General features: G+C 50.4%; 1 protein-coding gene across 2 annotated transcripts in view; it reads right to left on the bottom strand.

Moving 5' to 3' along the window:
* Cacna1a (calcium voltage-gated channel subunit alpha1 A) overlaps window positions 1–15,817 on the bottom strand; it is a 189,767-nt gene extending 173,950 nt beyond the window's left edge. Inside the window, exon 1 of one of the 2 annotated variants that reach the window (XM_074053975.1) lies at window positions 15,602–15,817. In XM_074053975.1, coding sequence (XP_073910076.1) covers window positions 15,602–15,755 — 154 coding nt within the window. In that variant the 5' untranslated portion in view covers window positions 15,756–15,817. The remainder of the gene's footprint in view (window positions 1–15,601) is intronic. The other variant, XM_074053974.1, reaches the window with a different exon arrangement.
* Between the last annotated feature and the right edge of the window lie 723 nt (window positions 15,818–16,540).

The following is a 16,540-nucleotide window of genomic DNA, read 5'->3' as shown; positions in this document are numbered from 1 at the left end:
TGTGACGTCATTTACTCACAGACCTGGCAGAACTCTCCCAGAACCCACCTGCTCAGGACCCCTGGCCCATCCGTGCCCTGGGGTCTCCCTGTCAGTCCCTGCTTCCCCTCATAGGAGAAAGCATCCTGTGGGATGAGACAGAAGGGTCCCCCATCCCTCCACACCAACTCTTCACCTCCCCTACCCCACACCCCCTCAGGTCGTCCCCATTTCAGCTTCTTGTGCCACACCCTGATAGTTCCCTGTCCATTCCAGGTGCAGGAGGTCACCTGGGGACCTTTCTTTTTGCACCGTAGCACTTCGCACACCTTTGTAGCAACCTCACCAGCATCTGTGGGGCTGAGACTGGGCATGAGCATTCAAAAAATCAATAGCAACCACCACCCGTCAAGTTCACCATCAATTTTACACTCACAAGAGAGAAAATGACTCCTGGGCCCATTTTACAGATGAGAAAACTGACAGGTGCTGAGGTTAAGTAGCTTCCCAAAGCTACACAACTGACAGAGAGGGACCTAGTCCTGGCTGACCCTAAACTCTGTCCCCTTAACCATCTCCCGTGGCTCACAGCCACTTCAACCTCTCCAGAGCACCCATGGTCTCCCAGACACGATTTTTTGACCATTTGCCATCCTCTAGGTTTTGTCTTTGCTGAGCTATCACTTGCTATAAGGGTTCTCCATTTGCTAAGGCTTGGCTTTATGGTTCCAAGCCTCAGTGTGCATATCTATGAAATGGGGCAGAAGCCTCTGCCAGGAGCGTCCAGGGCTGGGATGAGGGTAAGCCAATTAAGGTAGCTCTCCTACAGCTCGTAAACGCCCCAGGAAGGAAAGCTACTGTTACTGAAACTGTTCTGCAAAGAGAGAGGGATCCCATGTCCTTCTGGAACAGAGCGTGTCCTCTTCACCAGACAGACACCAAGTGCAATTCAGTCCGGGACAGCACAGGGGCCGAGGACAGGGATCATGTGAAAAATGGTCCACCTGCTTTGCATTTACAGTTTGCGATTGGGGCTGCAGTGAGCAATCCTGTTTGATCATTTGAAGGAGTCCCGGCTGGTATGAAGGTTCAGAGAACTCACTCTATGTCACACAGCAGCTGCTGTGTCCCCGAAATAAAGGGGCTAGTGCGGAAATACAGGCACCATCACGCTGAGACACAGCTAGCACTTAGCAACAATAAATAACACATGCAAACTCTTAACTTATCATGGGCTGTGTGTCAGATGCTGTTCTGGGCTCTAAATCAACATCTTGAGCTGGGCACTGACGAGGTACCCATTTTACAGGTGAGAAAACGGAGACCCCGGGGTTTAACCACTTTCCCAAGATGATGTGGACAGGAAGCAGAGTGAGGATTTGCATCCAAGTAGCCTGACTGTACATCCCTCGCTCTTAAACACAAGGCTGAATGGCTTCAAGCCCAAAACAGAATCAAGAAACCCCTCAGTATCTGTGGAACACAGGTCCAGTCCCCAAAAGACAGCTGTGAGGAATGTCTCCAAAAAAGCAGAGCACAGGATACAAAGACAGCACCTGTCAATCTGGAATGAGTCGTGTCCTCTGTAACTGGCCAAGTGCACACCAGCAAAAGCTGACTCTGCGTCCACCCTTGACATAGGAGCTTGGTGAAGGCTGGTCACATGGTCAGGGAAAGAGAGCATCGGAGTTTGAAAGGACACACACTTCCCATTCCTCACAACCTGGCCCCGAAGTCTTATCTAGGACTCCACCATACCTCTTCCAGGAATCTAGCCCAAGAAAACAGGCACAAAAAGGGAGAGATGTGTGCAGACATCACTAACAGGTCACTCCTTGTGGAGTGGCTCATGTTGGTGAAAAAATAGCTGGTCTTGAAACACAGACCCCAGATGACCCCATTTTCACTATGAGAAACAAAAGGTTGAGGTGGGTATTGGGGAAGAACAGGGAGTAGGTATGCCGGGTCCTCTGGAGTGAAGGGTCACACTCACCAAGATACACAGAGCCCTCAACCCTCTACCCTGGTCACCTCCCTGCCATGACTGCCTCCCAATCACTGGCACAGAGTTGTGCTCAGTAAACATGGGTGTGTGGATGGGTGGATGGATGGACGGCTGGGTGGATGGGTGGATGGGTGGACGGCTGGGTGGGTGGCGGGTGGATGGATGGATGGATGGGTGGGTGGACGGCTGGGTGGGTGGTGGGGGATGGATGGACGGATGGGTATGTGGATGGATGGGTGGATGCATGCATACGTGCACAGGTGGATCTGTGGATGGGTGGATGAGCCTCTCTCCCCTTCAAATCCATATTCTACTCCAGGGCCTGGTCTTCTGGACGGCTCCAGGCGACCACCTAGTGCGGGAATGAGGGCAGTGCTCACCATGCCAGGAGCCCAAAAAAAGTGAGGCACGACTTAGAAACTGGGCGACAGAAGGAGGAGGAGAGAGAATGGGAGGCCGCAGCAGCTTACGTTCCAGCCCTTTCCAACTCCAGCTGAGATTCCTTCTATACACCCATCTATATTTATATCAACGAATCTGTCGGTAGCAAGCTTGTTGCTGATCGTGTGGGATCTAAAGTTCACAGAAAGCTGCCTTAGACACCCAGCTAGGAAGAGAAACTGTAAATTAAATTTAAGTCACCCAAAAACCCTAAATCCACCCACTCCCCTCAAAGAAACCCAGGACATCTGTGACATCAGAATCTCTCACTGTTGCCATTATTGACATCTTGGGCTGAATAATTCTTTCCTGCGAGGGCTGTCCTATGCATTTTAGATTCTTCAGCTCATTCCTGGTTTCTACCTACTAGACGCCAATAGCACCTCCCCATCCCACCCCCACCTGCATTCGTGACAACCAAAAATGTCCCCAGACTTTGCCAAAAATTCTCTCAGGGGTAAAATCGCCCCCAGTTCAAAAAACGCTGTTTTGTATGCAGCCCAGGAAAATTTCCAACTCAATTAACTGTTCTTTCTCTGCTTCTCGTCATCAATGTCTTGAATATACCAGTCACCTGGCCTCAAAATCCCTGCGACAGATTCAAAGAAAGTGATAACAGTACAGTTTCAATTATGGACCCAGAGTGTCATAGACAGACAAGAATTTCATTCTGAAAACATTCAGAACCTTGGACAGCGCTCCACCCACAAAGATGTTCGCTGCACTGTTGTTTATAACCGCAAGACAAATAACTGGTTATGGTAACAGGAAGTATAATACACCGTAAAGCAGAATATCTCAGATATTAACGACAGTCTTTTTCTGGGGTTACTGCCAACTCATACAGCACCACTGTGTGAATTTAAACAAGACGCCCTTTCTTGAGTTGTGAGGTCCATCTGTCAAAAATTGTCACAATATCTTCATTTTGTTAGAACAAGACACTTAAGCTTCCATCAGCTGAGATTCTGAACTAATACATACACAGCCCTGGGATGCCTGTATGGGATATGCTACCTTTGTGCAGTGTACAGCCTGTGCAACTGGTGTTTTCCAACAATATCTAGTGGCATGGAATTGTGTTCACAAAAGTTTGTATCCATCAAAAGACATGGAATGAAATAAAAGTATCATTAAGAGATTCTTTCTGGATGGGGTAGGTATACATATATTTTTGTTTCTTCTTTGTAATTCGATAAATGAAGAGGGAAGGCCTCTTGGAGGAGGTGAGTTTGGGGTCCTGAATGAAGAGAAAGACCTAGCTCCCCCTCCAGGGGTGATCTGGGAAACAGCTAATGCAAGGAGATGAAAGTGAGGTGGGTCAGTGAGGAGGGGACACCTGGAAGGGACAGAGAGTGGGAGGGATGGGATCGAACACAAAACAGATCAAATCACAAAGGGCCTTATAGGACCCTGTGATATCTGACATGGACTCTGCGCCTGGCAGAAAGACATTCCACCAGCCCATCGCTCTTCCTACCAATGGAGCAAGACCCAAAGGCATCCCACTTTCAGTACCGGCACTAAAAAAAAAAAAAAATTAAGTGTTTCAGAATTTTAATAATCCTTGTTGAGCCAGGCACCAGTGGCTCACGCCTGTAATCCTAGCTACTCAGAAGGCAGAGATCAGGAGGATTGCAGTTCGAAGCCAGCCCAGGCAAACAGATCGAGAGACCCCATCTCTAAAAAAACCCTTCACAAAAGAGGGCTGGTGGAGTGGCTCAAGGTGAAGGCCTTCAGTTCAAACCTCAGTACCAGGAAATAATAATAATAATAATCCTTGTCAAAGACACTGTCTATCCCCTCACCCTTTCCCAATTAAACACTCATGCAAGACGCAGCACAGGACTACAAATGTAAATCCCTGTCTTCCGCCCTCAAGGAGTTTTCTAGCTAGAGAGTATGACAAAAACATATAATCCTACTGGTTTTCATAAAAGCAAATAAGATTCACCCAATGTAAGAGAGACCAAACACGGACTCACCCTGACCATGATACCCAGCATTCACCCATCCACCACCCCATCCGTCTTCCCAGTCTTCAGTCTACTCTTGTCATTGTCCTGACTATTCATCCACCCACAGTCACCCATACACCAATCCATCCAGTCATCCATCCATCCATCCATTTGTCTGCCCACCTAGCCAGTCATCTACTAATTTACTTACCAACCTATGATCCACTCACTTACACATCCAGTCCCCCATCCATCCCTTCTCCCGCTCATCTATCCTTCCTTCTTTCCGTCATCCCACCCATCTACCCACTAATCCATCCACCTGTCAATCCATCCACACACCCATCCACCATTCTGTCCCTCCCTCGCTCCATCCATTCATCCACCCACCCATCCATCAATCCACCCGTCTATCCACCCACCCATCCACCTGTTCATCCATCCATCCATCCATCCATCCAACAGTCCATCCATCTTTCAATCCCTCCCTCCCTCCACCCCTCCATCTACCCATCCATAAATCCACCCATCCACAAATGCACCCACCTGTCTATCTATCCACACACCCATCCCTCCATCTACCCATCCACCCACCCATCCACCTGTCTATCCCTCCCTCCACCCCTCCATCCACCTATCCACTCACCCATCCATCTGTTCATCCACCCATCCATCAATTCCATCCACCCACTGTCCCTCCATGCATCCATCTATTCTCCCATGCACCTCCATCCATTAACTTATCCAACAGCAACTGTGTGGGAAGCCCTTCCTGCCCCTAAACCATCCATCCACAATCTCTGCCATAAGGAACAGGCCACGCCATCAATGATTAACATTCTAACAATGTCCAATGAGAGCTCAAGGCCATAAGATTTCTGACTCTTATAATTTGCACAAGACCAAAACACTTCAAGTGCTTGTAAGATCCTCACAGCAGCTAGTCTATTCCAGCTACTTTGAAGGATTTGATGTCTTCAAAGATGGCAAAGGGACAAGGCAAGGTAGGGACAGGAAGGAGAAGCTGTATGGAGACTGGAGGCTTTGGGTTGTAGAGAATGGGAGGAGACCATGAGGAACATGTGCGCTGAGAGGTGGGGAAAACCCTGCCCGGGCCTGGACACCATGGAATTCTAGAACCAACGATCACCAAGGACTGGGTCTGGCTCAGTGCTGAGCGCTTGCCTAGCATGTGCAAAGGTCCTGGATTCCATCCCCAGCACTGCAAATAACAACCACAAAGACATTGTTATAGGGTCTCCCTTGACTTATATCTTGTAGTAACATTGGCTAAGCACGACACAGACACCAAAGGATAACAGAGATGGAAGGAGTTTGGGGCCTCAGCAACACAGGGTAGACTTTAAACACTTACACAGCACCTACTGTGTGCCATGCAGAGTTTCAAGTATTGGGTTAAGAAGCCCAAAAATGGCCATCCAAATCCATCCCTCACCCGACCATCCTTCCACCCATGGACAGACACATCGTGCTTAGTGTGTGCCGGGCGCCATTCTAATCGTGCGCATGAATGCATTTAATCTTCCAAGAGAGGCGCTATCAGAATCCCCACCAGACAGACTGGGAAACTGTCTTAGTCTATTTGGTGTTGCTGTAACAGAATGCCACAGACTGGGTAATTTATAAAGAAAGGAAGGTTGTTACAGTTTTCAAGCGCAGTATCAAAGGGCTAGTGTCTGATTTGGGTAGTCTGCCATCACCCCATGAGAGAAGGTGGAAAGGTAAGAGAGCCAGCAAGACAGGGAGAGGAAGTGAAGGTGGCTAATTCAGGATCCGAGTCTCATCACAGTGGTATTAATACACACACGAGGGAAGAAACCTCAAGACCCAATCAGTATTTTTGGTGAGGTCGGTGGGAGACGCTGGGATGGAACCCAGGGCCTCACACATGCTAGGCAAGTGCTCCACCCCGAGCCCCACCCAACCCAGCCCAATCACCTCTTAAAGGCCCTTCTTCTCGGCACTGTGGCTTTGGGGAGTAAATGTCAGACACATGAATGTTCAGAGCACATTCAAACTGCCGCAGAAACCAGGCCGGCGCCCCGTAAATGCTGATGACGCTCAGGCGATCCTGGCTGGGCCTGCGTTCCCACGCACACACACTCAGATGAGCACCCTGGTTTCATTCTTCAATTCACAAGTTATGGAGTCACCACGTTAGCGCTCTTCATAATAAAAACGAACAAAGAAACGTCAAACTGGAACCATCGCAAGCGCCCCTCACTCAGGAAAAAGGATAAATGGCCGAATTGTCCCACGGTGTAATATTACACAGCAGAGAAAAATATAGTCAGTGACTTGCCGCTACCTTCAGCAAAAAAGGAGTCTTAGAAGTGCAAAATTCAAAGGGCTGGGGGCGTGGCTCAAGTGGTAGAGCACCTGCCTAGCAAGCGCAAGGCCCTGAGTTCAAATCCCAGTGGCACCATATAGGTCCGAAAATATAAAAGACTCAAAAGTAAGGGGAGTGAAATGCACATGGGTAAAGCATTTATAAATACCTAACATTTTCTTATTTATTTATTTAGTTTTGCAGTACTGGGGCTTGAACTCAGGGCCTACACATTGAGCCACTCCACCAGCCCTTTTTTGTGAAGGGCTTTTTGAGATAGGGTCTCATGAACTATTTGCCCAGGCTGGCTTTGAACTATGGTCCTCCCGATCTCTGCCTCCTGAGTCGCTAGGATTACAGGCGTGAGCCACCAGCACTGGCTTAATTTTATTCTTTTAAAAAGAAGATTCAAGGGATTAAGACAACACGTAATTCAAGAGACTGGTTGCCTTGAGGGGGCAGGGTGGGGAGGGGGTCACAGGGTCTGGGTGAGGCTTAGGTAGGGTGCATGCACCAAGCTCTGCGTTCCAATCCCAGCACCACCAAAAAAAGATGTCTTTTGAGATATGTAGCCCAGGCTGGCCCTAAGCGCCAACCTCTGCCTCCCAAGTAGCAGGGATTACAGGCGTGCACCACCACACCCGCCTGGCTCTCCTATACACTTTCATTCCTCTCTAGATAACTTTGTCTACCTGATACAATGTAAACGCTGTCACCTAGTTATTACACTGTATCACTGAGCCACAAGAAAAAAAATGTCTGCAGATGTCTAGTTAAGTATCTAACTTTTTCCCCCAAATATTTTCCATCTGTGGTTGGGCTGAGCTTGTGGATGTGAAAAGCTATCTTTATCATTAAAATAAATAAGTAAAAATAGGTAAAACGAGAGACTGTATCAGCAGAATGCTATGAACTTGAATTAGCATTAAAGTAAGTGTTAACATGAAACAAAAACAATGATGGATGCAGGGGGCTGGGAGGGCGGCTCAGTGTTCAGCCTTGGGTTCCATCCCTGGCACTGCAATAATAATAATAATAGTAATTATTATATAGTAATTATTTATTTATTTATTTATTTTTATAGTAATTATAGTAATAGTAATTATTATTATTATTATTATTATTATTATTATTCTGTACCTGGAGTTGCCAGGCTCAGGACCAAAGTATCAGCACAAAGTCTAACTTTAGATTTCACAGGGTCCAAAGTCTTCTTTTCACGGTGGCTTCTTTTCACAGTGGTTGATTTACACATGCCTTGTGCTTTCTGAGCACGGTATCTTCTGTCCTTCCCGCAGTCCCTTGGACACAGGACTAGTAACCCATTTTACAGGTAAGAAGCTAGAGGCACCACAGTGAGAGCTGGATTTGCAGCAGGTGCTGGGTCCCCCCGACACCCCTCATGGGGTCTTCATCCTCTTCACCCCTGCCCTGCACCACTCTCTCTTCCTCCTTCCAGCCCCTCCACTCCAACAGACGCCATTCCACAGGAAATTCAGCACAACCATCTGACAGCAGAGCCAGTGCTTGTATAAAAACACATTTTTGGCTGGATGAGGTGGTGCACACCTGTAATCCCAGCACTCAGGAAGCCGAGGCAGGAGGATCAAGAGCTCAAGTGGTAGAGCACCTGTCTAGCAAGTGTGAGGCCCTGAGTTCAAACCCCAGTACCAGAAAAAAAAAAGTTCAAAGCTGGCCTGGGCTACACAGAGAGACCCTGTCTCAAGAAACCTCTCCCCTTTTTTTTCTTTTTATCAGTTCTCGGGGTGGAAGTAAGGGCCTTATGTGTGCAAGGCAAGCTCTGCCACTGAGCCACAAACCCAGCCCTAAAAACCTTTCTAATATCAGTTTTAAAAGGCTCCAACCATTTTTATCTGGGCTAAAAAATCTCAATCCTCCCCATCTCCGCCTCCTGCATAGCTGGGATTACAGGCTTGAGGCACCGAGCTCAGCCCCAGATGACAGAACTTGATCCAGACTTAACTCAGGCAAACTCAGCTACGAAGCAAAGCTCTGATCTCTCTTGCTCACATCAGCTGCCTTTATGAAGCTCCCAAAACCAGCTTTCCTTCTGATAAAATGTCTTGGCTTTTCAAAGAGAAAAGCGATCAGTTTGCCCTTTCCCTGGCTGTTGGCACCTGGACAGGTGCCCCTGTCACACACAGGTCATAGGGCAGAGCCTCTGTCCTCTCACTTACGGTGTTAAGAACTCACGGCTTAGAGTAACCAATGCCCCCAATTTTTCCAGGACTGATGAGTCTTGAGAGATGATCTGTGGATCGTGGTGTTTTGAAACTCAAATGGCTAAAATGTTCTTTAAATTCTCTATTCTCCCAGGGATTAGGGAGAAGAAAGCTGGGGGCAGGGGGGGATAAAGTAGAAGATGGAGGAGAGTTCCAAATTATTATTATTTCTTCTTTTTTGTTTTGTTTGTGACACAGAGACTTGCTATGTAGCCCAGGCTGGCCAGGGACTTGTGATCCTCGTGCTGGGATTATAGGTATGCACTATCATGCCCGGGAAGGACCCAAATTCTAACCTGACATTCAAGCAATGTTCTCCCATTGAGTTGGCAGAGGGGCGGCCACAGAACCTATCCTGGGCTTTCGTTAACATCCTGGCCCCAAAGGACAAGATTGGGGGTGCGGGGTGGGGCAGAAAAGCTAATTGCACCCTTCCTCACCTTCTCACCCACAGAGGGAGGGACCTGGGGAGAGGAAGAAAATTAATTTTGTCTTAAACCAAAGGGAATAGAAAAGTGGGCCAAGTAGGCAGGAATATTTATCTTTCTCTGAAACCTCCCAGAAAGAACCAAGAAGGCAAAACATCTCGTGGTTGCCTTAAAGAGCTCCAAGTTCAAGTGCACAACTGAACAGCAGCCAGTCACGAGGGGGCTCGGGGCTCCCGTTCCTTCCCGGAGAGCGCCACGCCTAGCCAAAGCCTCCTCCAAAAGAACAGAGGGGACCAAATGACCCTCTGCAATTAGGGTTCTGATCTTTTCAGGCTTCCTCTGGGCCAGACACCGGGCTGGTCATTTTCCCTGTGTGGCCTCGTTTTGTCTCCCGAGAGAGATGCCACCAGAGAGGAACAACTTACCTCCAGGTTGGACACCCGCCCTGTCACTTCCCCAAAAGCTGAGAGCATTTTCGGGAATGTGTTGACTGCACATTCTGGACTGTTTCTGGTTCAAGTCCACCTTCCCATGGGTGCCTCTTTGCTGAGGAAGTGCATACATGTGCTCGCTTGCTTCTCGGGGTAAAGGGGTAATGGGGAGGGGGGCTCCAAGCATCCCCCCATCCCGCCCTAGGACCTGAAGGAAAACTTGGTTCTCAAAAGGCCACAGCTTCCAAGAGCTCAAACAGAGACCTCTGTTACCCCAACAGCCTCATCCACATCCCCCAGCCTCCCACATCCAAAAGCCACTGACACTGGTACAAGAGTAGATCAGACGGTAGAGGATTTAGCTAACGGAAGAAGATGGACACTTCTTTCAGTCACTCAACAAACACTGCAGCACAGTGTGGCTTGCAGAAATGAAGAACAGATTGACAGGCATGAAATGTCACAGCTCCGTTTGACTTCTGACTGGTGACAGGCAGGCCGAGTACATCCCACACCAGAGACCACTCCGTCTCTCTAGTGCACGCAGGGAAAGGCAAAACCCTTAACCATTCCCGTGTCTCTGTCTGGCATTTCACACGACCTCTCGCTCTACTTTCTACGATTCACATCTCTAATTCTTAACCCCCAGGCCAGACAAGCTTTGGAGTTTAGAACTGGGGTTTTTAGAAAGATAACAGAGGCAACAATGTAAAATAGCCAGGCCACTTTGAAACAGTTTGGCAGTTCCTCATAAAGGTAAACACGTGGGTTGGTGGAGCGGCTCAAGCAGTCCAGCACCTGCCTAGCAAGTGCAAAGCCCTCAGTTCAAACCCCAGAACTGCCAAAAAAATAAACAAATAAACACGCCAACCATCGCACCAGCAATCACAGTCTGGATTGTGTATTTACCCTATACTCTGAAAACCCACACGTTAACGTTGATGCCAACTATTTATAATGGCCCACCCTGGAAACACCCCAAATGTTCTTTGGCTGGGATGTGGGGGGAACAGGCTGGGGTCCATCGGTACCTCAGAATACTACTCAGTCATTCAAAAACAGCTGCTGATACACACATCACCATGCACGGACCTCAAAGGTTTAGTGACCCAGACTCAGAAAGGCACACGCTGCCAGGGTCTATCGCAGGGGCTCAGGCCAGGGGTTGCCAGGGACCAGAGGAGTGGGGTGCTGACTCAGAAGGGAATGAGGGGCTATTTAGGGAGAGCGGAACTGTTCCACATCTTGGCTTAGGTGGTGGCTACCTAGTTGCAGGCATTTGTCAAAACTCACAGCATCGCCGGGCACAGTGGTGCACGCCTGTAATCTCAGTGCTCAGGAGGCAGAGGCAGGAGGACTGCAAGCCTGAGGCCAACCTGGGCTACTTAGTGAGAGCCTGTCTCCAAAGGAGGAGGAGAATGATGGACCAGAACCACCATTTTAGCAAGAGGACCCCCTGTCCACGCCGAAGTTTGGGGAATGCACTGTCATGGACAGATTCTTGGCACAGTGACATCCTAAAAACCCCATCCACAAAAAGCAAAACCAAAGTACATTAATTCATCTCCTGATAGGTGTTACCTTTACAGTCTCATCTTTTGGTTTGCAGTTTGGGGAATTTTAAAATTATGGATAATAGATCACACTGTTGTTGGAAAAATAATTCCCAATGGCAAAGCCACACTAATTGTCACTTGCCCCAATTTTGTTCTTCTGTAAACACCAGCCAAGCTAATCTAAGAGAAAGGTCCTGGGGTTTGTGCCATTGTGCCTTTACAGTAGAGCCTTCTAGAATATTCTACGTCTCAGGACTGTCACATCTCCCAGGGCACTCTGTTTTTAAAGAGCCTTTCCTTTGAAAATAAAATAAAATCATAAAATAAGATAAAAATGGGGGGAGTTACAGTTGGTCAACATCTACAGGCTACTGGACGTCAGTGAGTTTTTTATTTGTTTGTTTGGCAGCACTGGGATTTGAACTCAGGGCTGCATCCTTGCTAGGCAGGTGCTCTACCACTTGAGCCACTCCACTGGCCCTGTTTTGTGAAGGTGTTTTCAGGATAGGATCTTGTAAACAATTTGCCCAGGCTGGCTTCGAACCATGATCCTCCTGACCTCTGCCTCCTGAGTAGCTGGGATTACAGGCTTAGCCACGGGTGCCTGGCTGGTTTCTTATTGAGAAACACGGATGCAATGCTGGGTATGATCTGGGAGACCCAGGTGGTAAGACACAGACCCGAGTCCCTGGCTCTTGCAATGGCTTGGATTTCTACACCCTGTCAGTGGGAGCCGAGCTGACATACGGAAATGACACTGTCACTTGTGGCACATCAGAAGGAGCGCATGGCGTTAAGCAAGGGCTCTAGGCGAGTTAACAGATGCGCTTTCGGGAACTGACAGAGCTGAGCTCTGCTGAAGCCATCGGAGTCCATCTTGGCCACCTTCAAATCAGACTTCCAGGAAAGGCGATCCCAAAGCCATGATGTGTGCAATCAGGACAGCTTGCTGCCTGGCACGGCTCAAGAGAAGAAGGCAGCAAAACAGATGTGAACACCAAAAGTTCCCCTTGGGTTTCCCGACTTAGGAAGTTCACTTGATGACCAAGTTCAGGCTTGAACAAGCCACTGGAATGGGGTGCAAGACCCATTTTCCACCTGTGCACCACGCGGGGGTCTGCACTGCGAGTAACACCTCGGTTCTGCGAGTGTGGCCAAGCCTGTGGAGCGATCACTCACCAGATTACCTGCAACTCTTAGCAGACACCCTTTCCAAACACATCAAAAAGGGCTGGTGGCTCAAGTGGTAGAGCGCTTGCCTAGCAAGGATGAGACCCTGAGTTCAAACCCCAGTGCCACCAAAAAAAAAACCAAAAAACAAAAAAGAAATCAAATACATCAAAAAGTGGCCAGCACAGCCACTCCTAGGTGGATCCAAGAGAAAGAAAGCCACCGGGAAAATTCAACAGCAGACATGCACAAGAATGTCCACAACTGGAACCCACTCCGATGCCGGTCCACACCCGCTAGATTAAGGTACAGTCTCACACACACACACACACAAAATACAACACGACGGGGCAAAGATACAAGTGCTTGTGAATGTGGGTGACTTTCACAGACACACGCACAGAAGCCAGATGCAAAAGAACAAAGGAGTGACTCCACACAGAAGTGGTTCAGGAGGGACCTTGGTTACCTTACCCACCCTTGTCTGGAGTGGGACTAGGCCAGGGTGGGAAGGAGGTTTCTGGGGCACCTACTGTGGTGTGCCCTTGACCTGGGTGACAGATGCAAGAACATTCTTTTTACGCACATTCATTAAGCTGAAACCAACTTCTGTACATCCTCCAGACTTTTCTGAAAGTTCAAAAGTACTTAAGCATATTTTTTTTAAACACCAATAGTATTTGAATTTTTTTTTTAAAGTCCAATGTTCCACCCCAGTGTCCTGACACCCTGGCATTTCGTTTATCCCTTCCTTCTGCTGGCCTCAGGTCTCTGTCTCTCCCTCCTGTCTCCATCCCTCCCAGACAAAGCTCAGAGCTGGATGGCCTGGCTTGGTGACAGATTGGAGCCAGGGTGGGGAGCCATTCCTTTCTGGAGTGGGACTCTCTAATATGTTTGCTTCCTCAGGCCAAAGAGAGAGCAAAAACTCTGCAGAGAGAGAAAGAGAGAGAGAGAGAAAGAGAGAGAGAGATGTTCAGACTCATCAGAAATCTACTAAGAGCAAGAGCATTTGCCTTGGACGAGCTGTCGAAAACAAAGCTTACAGCTTCAAGCCACATTTCCACTTCACCTGCATCTGTCCCCACCACTGTCAGGGGCCCTTGTCATCCCCTCTCTAGCCAACAGCTCTCAGATCTGCAGGATTCAGGCTGACCAGGGGTGAGGTAAGGATAACAGAAGGCTCCCCGCCTCCTTCCCTTCCTCTTAAAAGGCTCCAAAAGGTGGGCTTAAAGTCACCCTCAATAGAGAAACCTGTCAGCACAGCGAAGCCCACCCCATGACAGCCCCTGAAGTTAAATGCACACATACACTGGGCCCCCCGCCACCCTCCAAGCTCCCCACCACTCCCTGCCCTGATGGAAAAACATAACCCCTGAGTACTTGGCCCAGCCTGGAGTGTGTGTGTCTGTGTGTCTGTGGTGAGGAAATTTCTAACCATTAGAGACTGGAATTAAGGGCACTAGGACCCCATTCCTGCCTTGAGAGACAATGAAGGTAAGATCGTGGTTAGGGGTACAGCTCCCCCCAATAAAGGACTTTTTCTGAATCTTCATTTTCACAATCCTCAAAGTAGACCTCCTACTCCAAAACCTAATGCTTCCTGATACAATTTCAGCCATTCACCCAACGATTGCATGCCCCGCAAAAGGGAATCCACCCATCACCTCGCTGTTTAAGTAGCAACCCCAAAAGACCACAAGGGGTCCGGCCCTGGTGCATATATGAAAGTCAAAACCAAACAGAGACAAAAAAAGGGCAGGGGACCTATCACTGACCCCTGAGGAGCCATGGCTGAGCCCACAAAGACACACATAGTCAGTTCCTTTCTACACAGAAGGCAGCCAGTTGGAGCGGGGCCGAGAAGAGACACATTCGGGCATGGCAGAGTGGCCAGCCAGCCTGGGGAGCAGGGTGTATCCCCCCCACTTGAAATCTGGGTCACGCTTAGATAACTGTGCGATGTTACCCACCCTTGCCTGCTGACATCTCCAGAAGCCCTATTCCAGGTTTACCTGAAGTCAGGACCAAGGACCTGAATTCTGATCACATTTCCACAGGGGAAAAGGTGGTTTTCAACCTTTTTTTTTTTTTCCTCTGCATTTAAAAAAAAAAAAAAAAGCGTTTACCTGACCAAGGCGTCCACATGCAGGCTGGTTCTCCTGATGTCTCCTCCCAGTTCCCCAAGGTGGGAGAAGCTGAATCCAACCCAAGGCTGGACTCTGGGAGGCCCCCAGAGAAAGGACCCAGTCCTTGGCTTCTTGTCCCCCTGTCTTTCTTACTGAAATAGCACACATTGTGTCGTCCCAGGCTAGGGCTCCAGAGAAGGCAAACTGGCTGTGTTTCTTTACATCCCAAAAAGATGGGGCCTTCAGACATAGGAAGAGAATAAGAGTGCCTCAAACTGGACACTGACCATCCCCAGCTCACCCTGGGAACATCCGGCCTGGCCCTTTGCTGGCTTCTCCCTCGGAAGGCCACATGGTTCCCCATATCCTTTCTGGCTCTGGGAGCCACCAGACGCCCTGCCCTATGCCTGGGGCCCACATCTTGGGACAAGCAAAGCTGGTCCTAGAAGGGGCACCAGCCAAGGCCCCCACTGTCACTGTCACTGTCTCTCTCTCTCTCTCTCTCTCTCTCTCTCTCTCTCTGCCCTGTAGCCAAGGCCTGGGCCTAGGCTCACTGGGGACAAGTCCGAGCTCACTGCAACTGGCTCCAAAGCCCCCTAGACAGGCCCCTGCACCACTCTAGGGCCCAGCCCTCATTCTGCTTGGGATCCTCAAAAGGGACTCTCCTCTTTGGGGAGCCCCCCGCCACCCCAGCCCACTTCCAAGTGTGGCTCAGGCCAGACCAGGGATGGAGCCATACCTTGCTCAGCTCCAGCAAGACCCTCAGAAAGACCCCCCACCCCCCAAACTCCATCACCACCAGCTCCCATCAACCCCCGGGTCTGTCTCCAGCCCCAGCCGGGAAGAGGGGAGGCGCAGGGAGGAGGAGGAGGGGGAGGAGGGGGAGGAGGGGAGGCGCACGGGGAAAGGATATGGCCATTCGGTGATCTTTTTGGCGTATTTTCTCACGACATTGTCTTCGCTGAAGAGGAACAGGGAGCGGTTGACGGTCAGGCAGTTCTGCCGGACCGGGATGGGGTTGTACAGGGCCATGGTTCGCGCCCTCTGCGCCATTGACTGCTTGTACATCCTTTGCGCTCCGGGCTGCCCGCCCTGCCGGCTGCCCCCGGCTCCGCGCCCGCCCGCGGCGCCCACGACCACCCCGGCGGCTGCCCCGGAGCCTCCTCCTCCTCCTCCTCCGCCGCCGCCGCCGCCGCCGCCGCCACCTCCGCCGCCACCACCTCCGCCACCTCCCCCGTAGCGGGCCGGCATGTCGTCTCCGAAGCGGGCCATTCTGCAGAGAGCGAAGGGCTCCGGGTTAGGCTGCTCCGAGCGCGGCGGCGGCTGCACCTGCCACTGCGGAGTCGCCCCGCGGCCCAGCCCATCGGGCGGCGGCTCGGCTCGGCTCGGGGGCTCACGAAGCCCAGGCCCGGCCCGCCGAGCCGGGGACAGCAGCTCGGGACATCTTCCTGGCTGACCCCGGAGAGGGAGGGGCGGGAGGAGGGCGCGGGGGCGGGGCGCGGGGGCCGGAGGGGGAGGGGAGGAGCGCGCGCGCGAGAGGAGAGCGAGCGAGAGAGCGAGCGCGAGAGAGAGGCAAAAAATAACCGAGGAAGGGATCCAGGCAATCCCCAGTCCACCCACTCCAGCAAAAAAAAAAAAAAAAAAGAACCCCAATGCGCACCCCCTCCAGTGCGCACCCCCTCCAGTGCGCACCCCACACACAATGCACAGAGGCCTTTTAGGATGCGGTCGCTCTGCAAGGACCGCAGGTGCTCCCCCCACCACCACCCCTTTCCTTCCTTTCCCTTCCTTTTCTTCCCCAGGGACGTAGAGGGGAAGCTGCAAAATTCCTCCGAGGTCCCAGTCAGCCTGGC

The sequence above is a fragment of the Castor canadensis genome, chromosome 14 (genome assembly GCF_047511655.1).
Source record: "Castor canadensis chromosome 14, mCasCan1.hap1v2, whole genome shotgun sequence".
Taxonomy (NCBI): domain Eukaryota; kingdom Metazoa; phylum Chordata; class Mammalia; order Rodentia; family Castoridae; genus Castor; species Castor canadensis.
The sequence above is the reverse complement of the archived record's forward strand: the minus strand, read 5'-3'. Positions and strand labels throughout refer to the sequence as shown.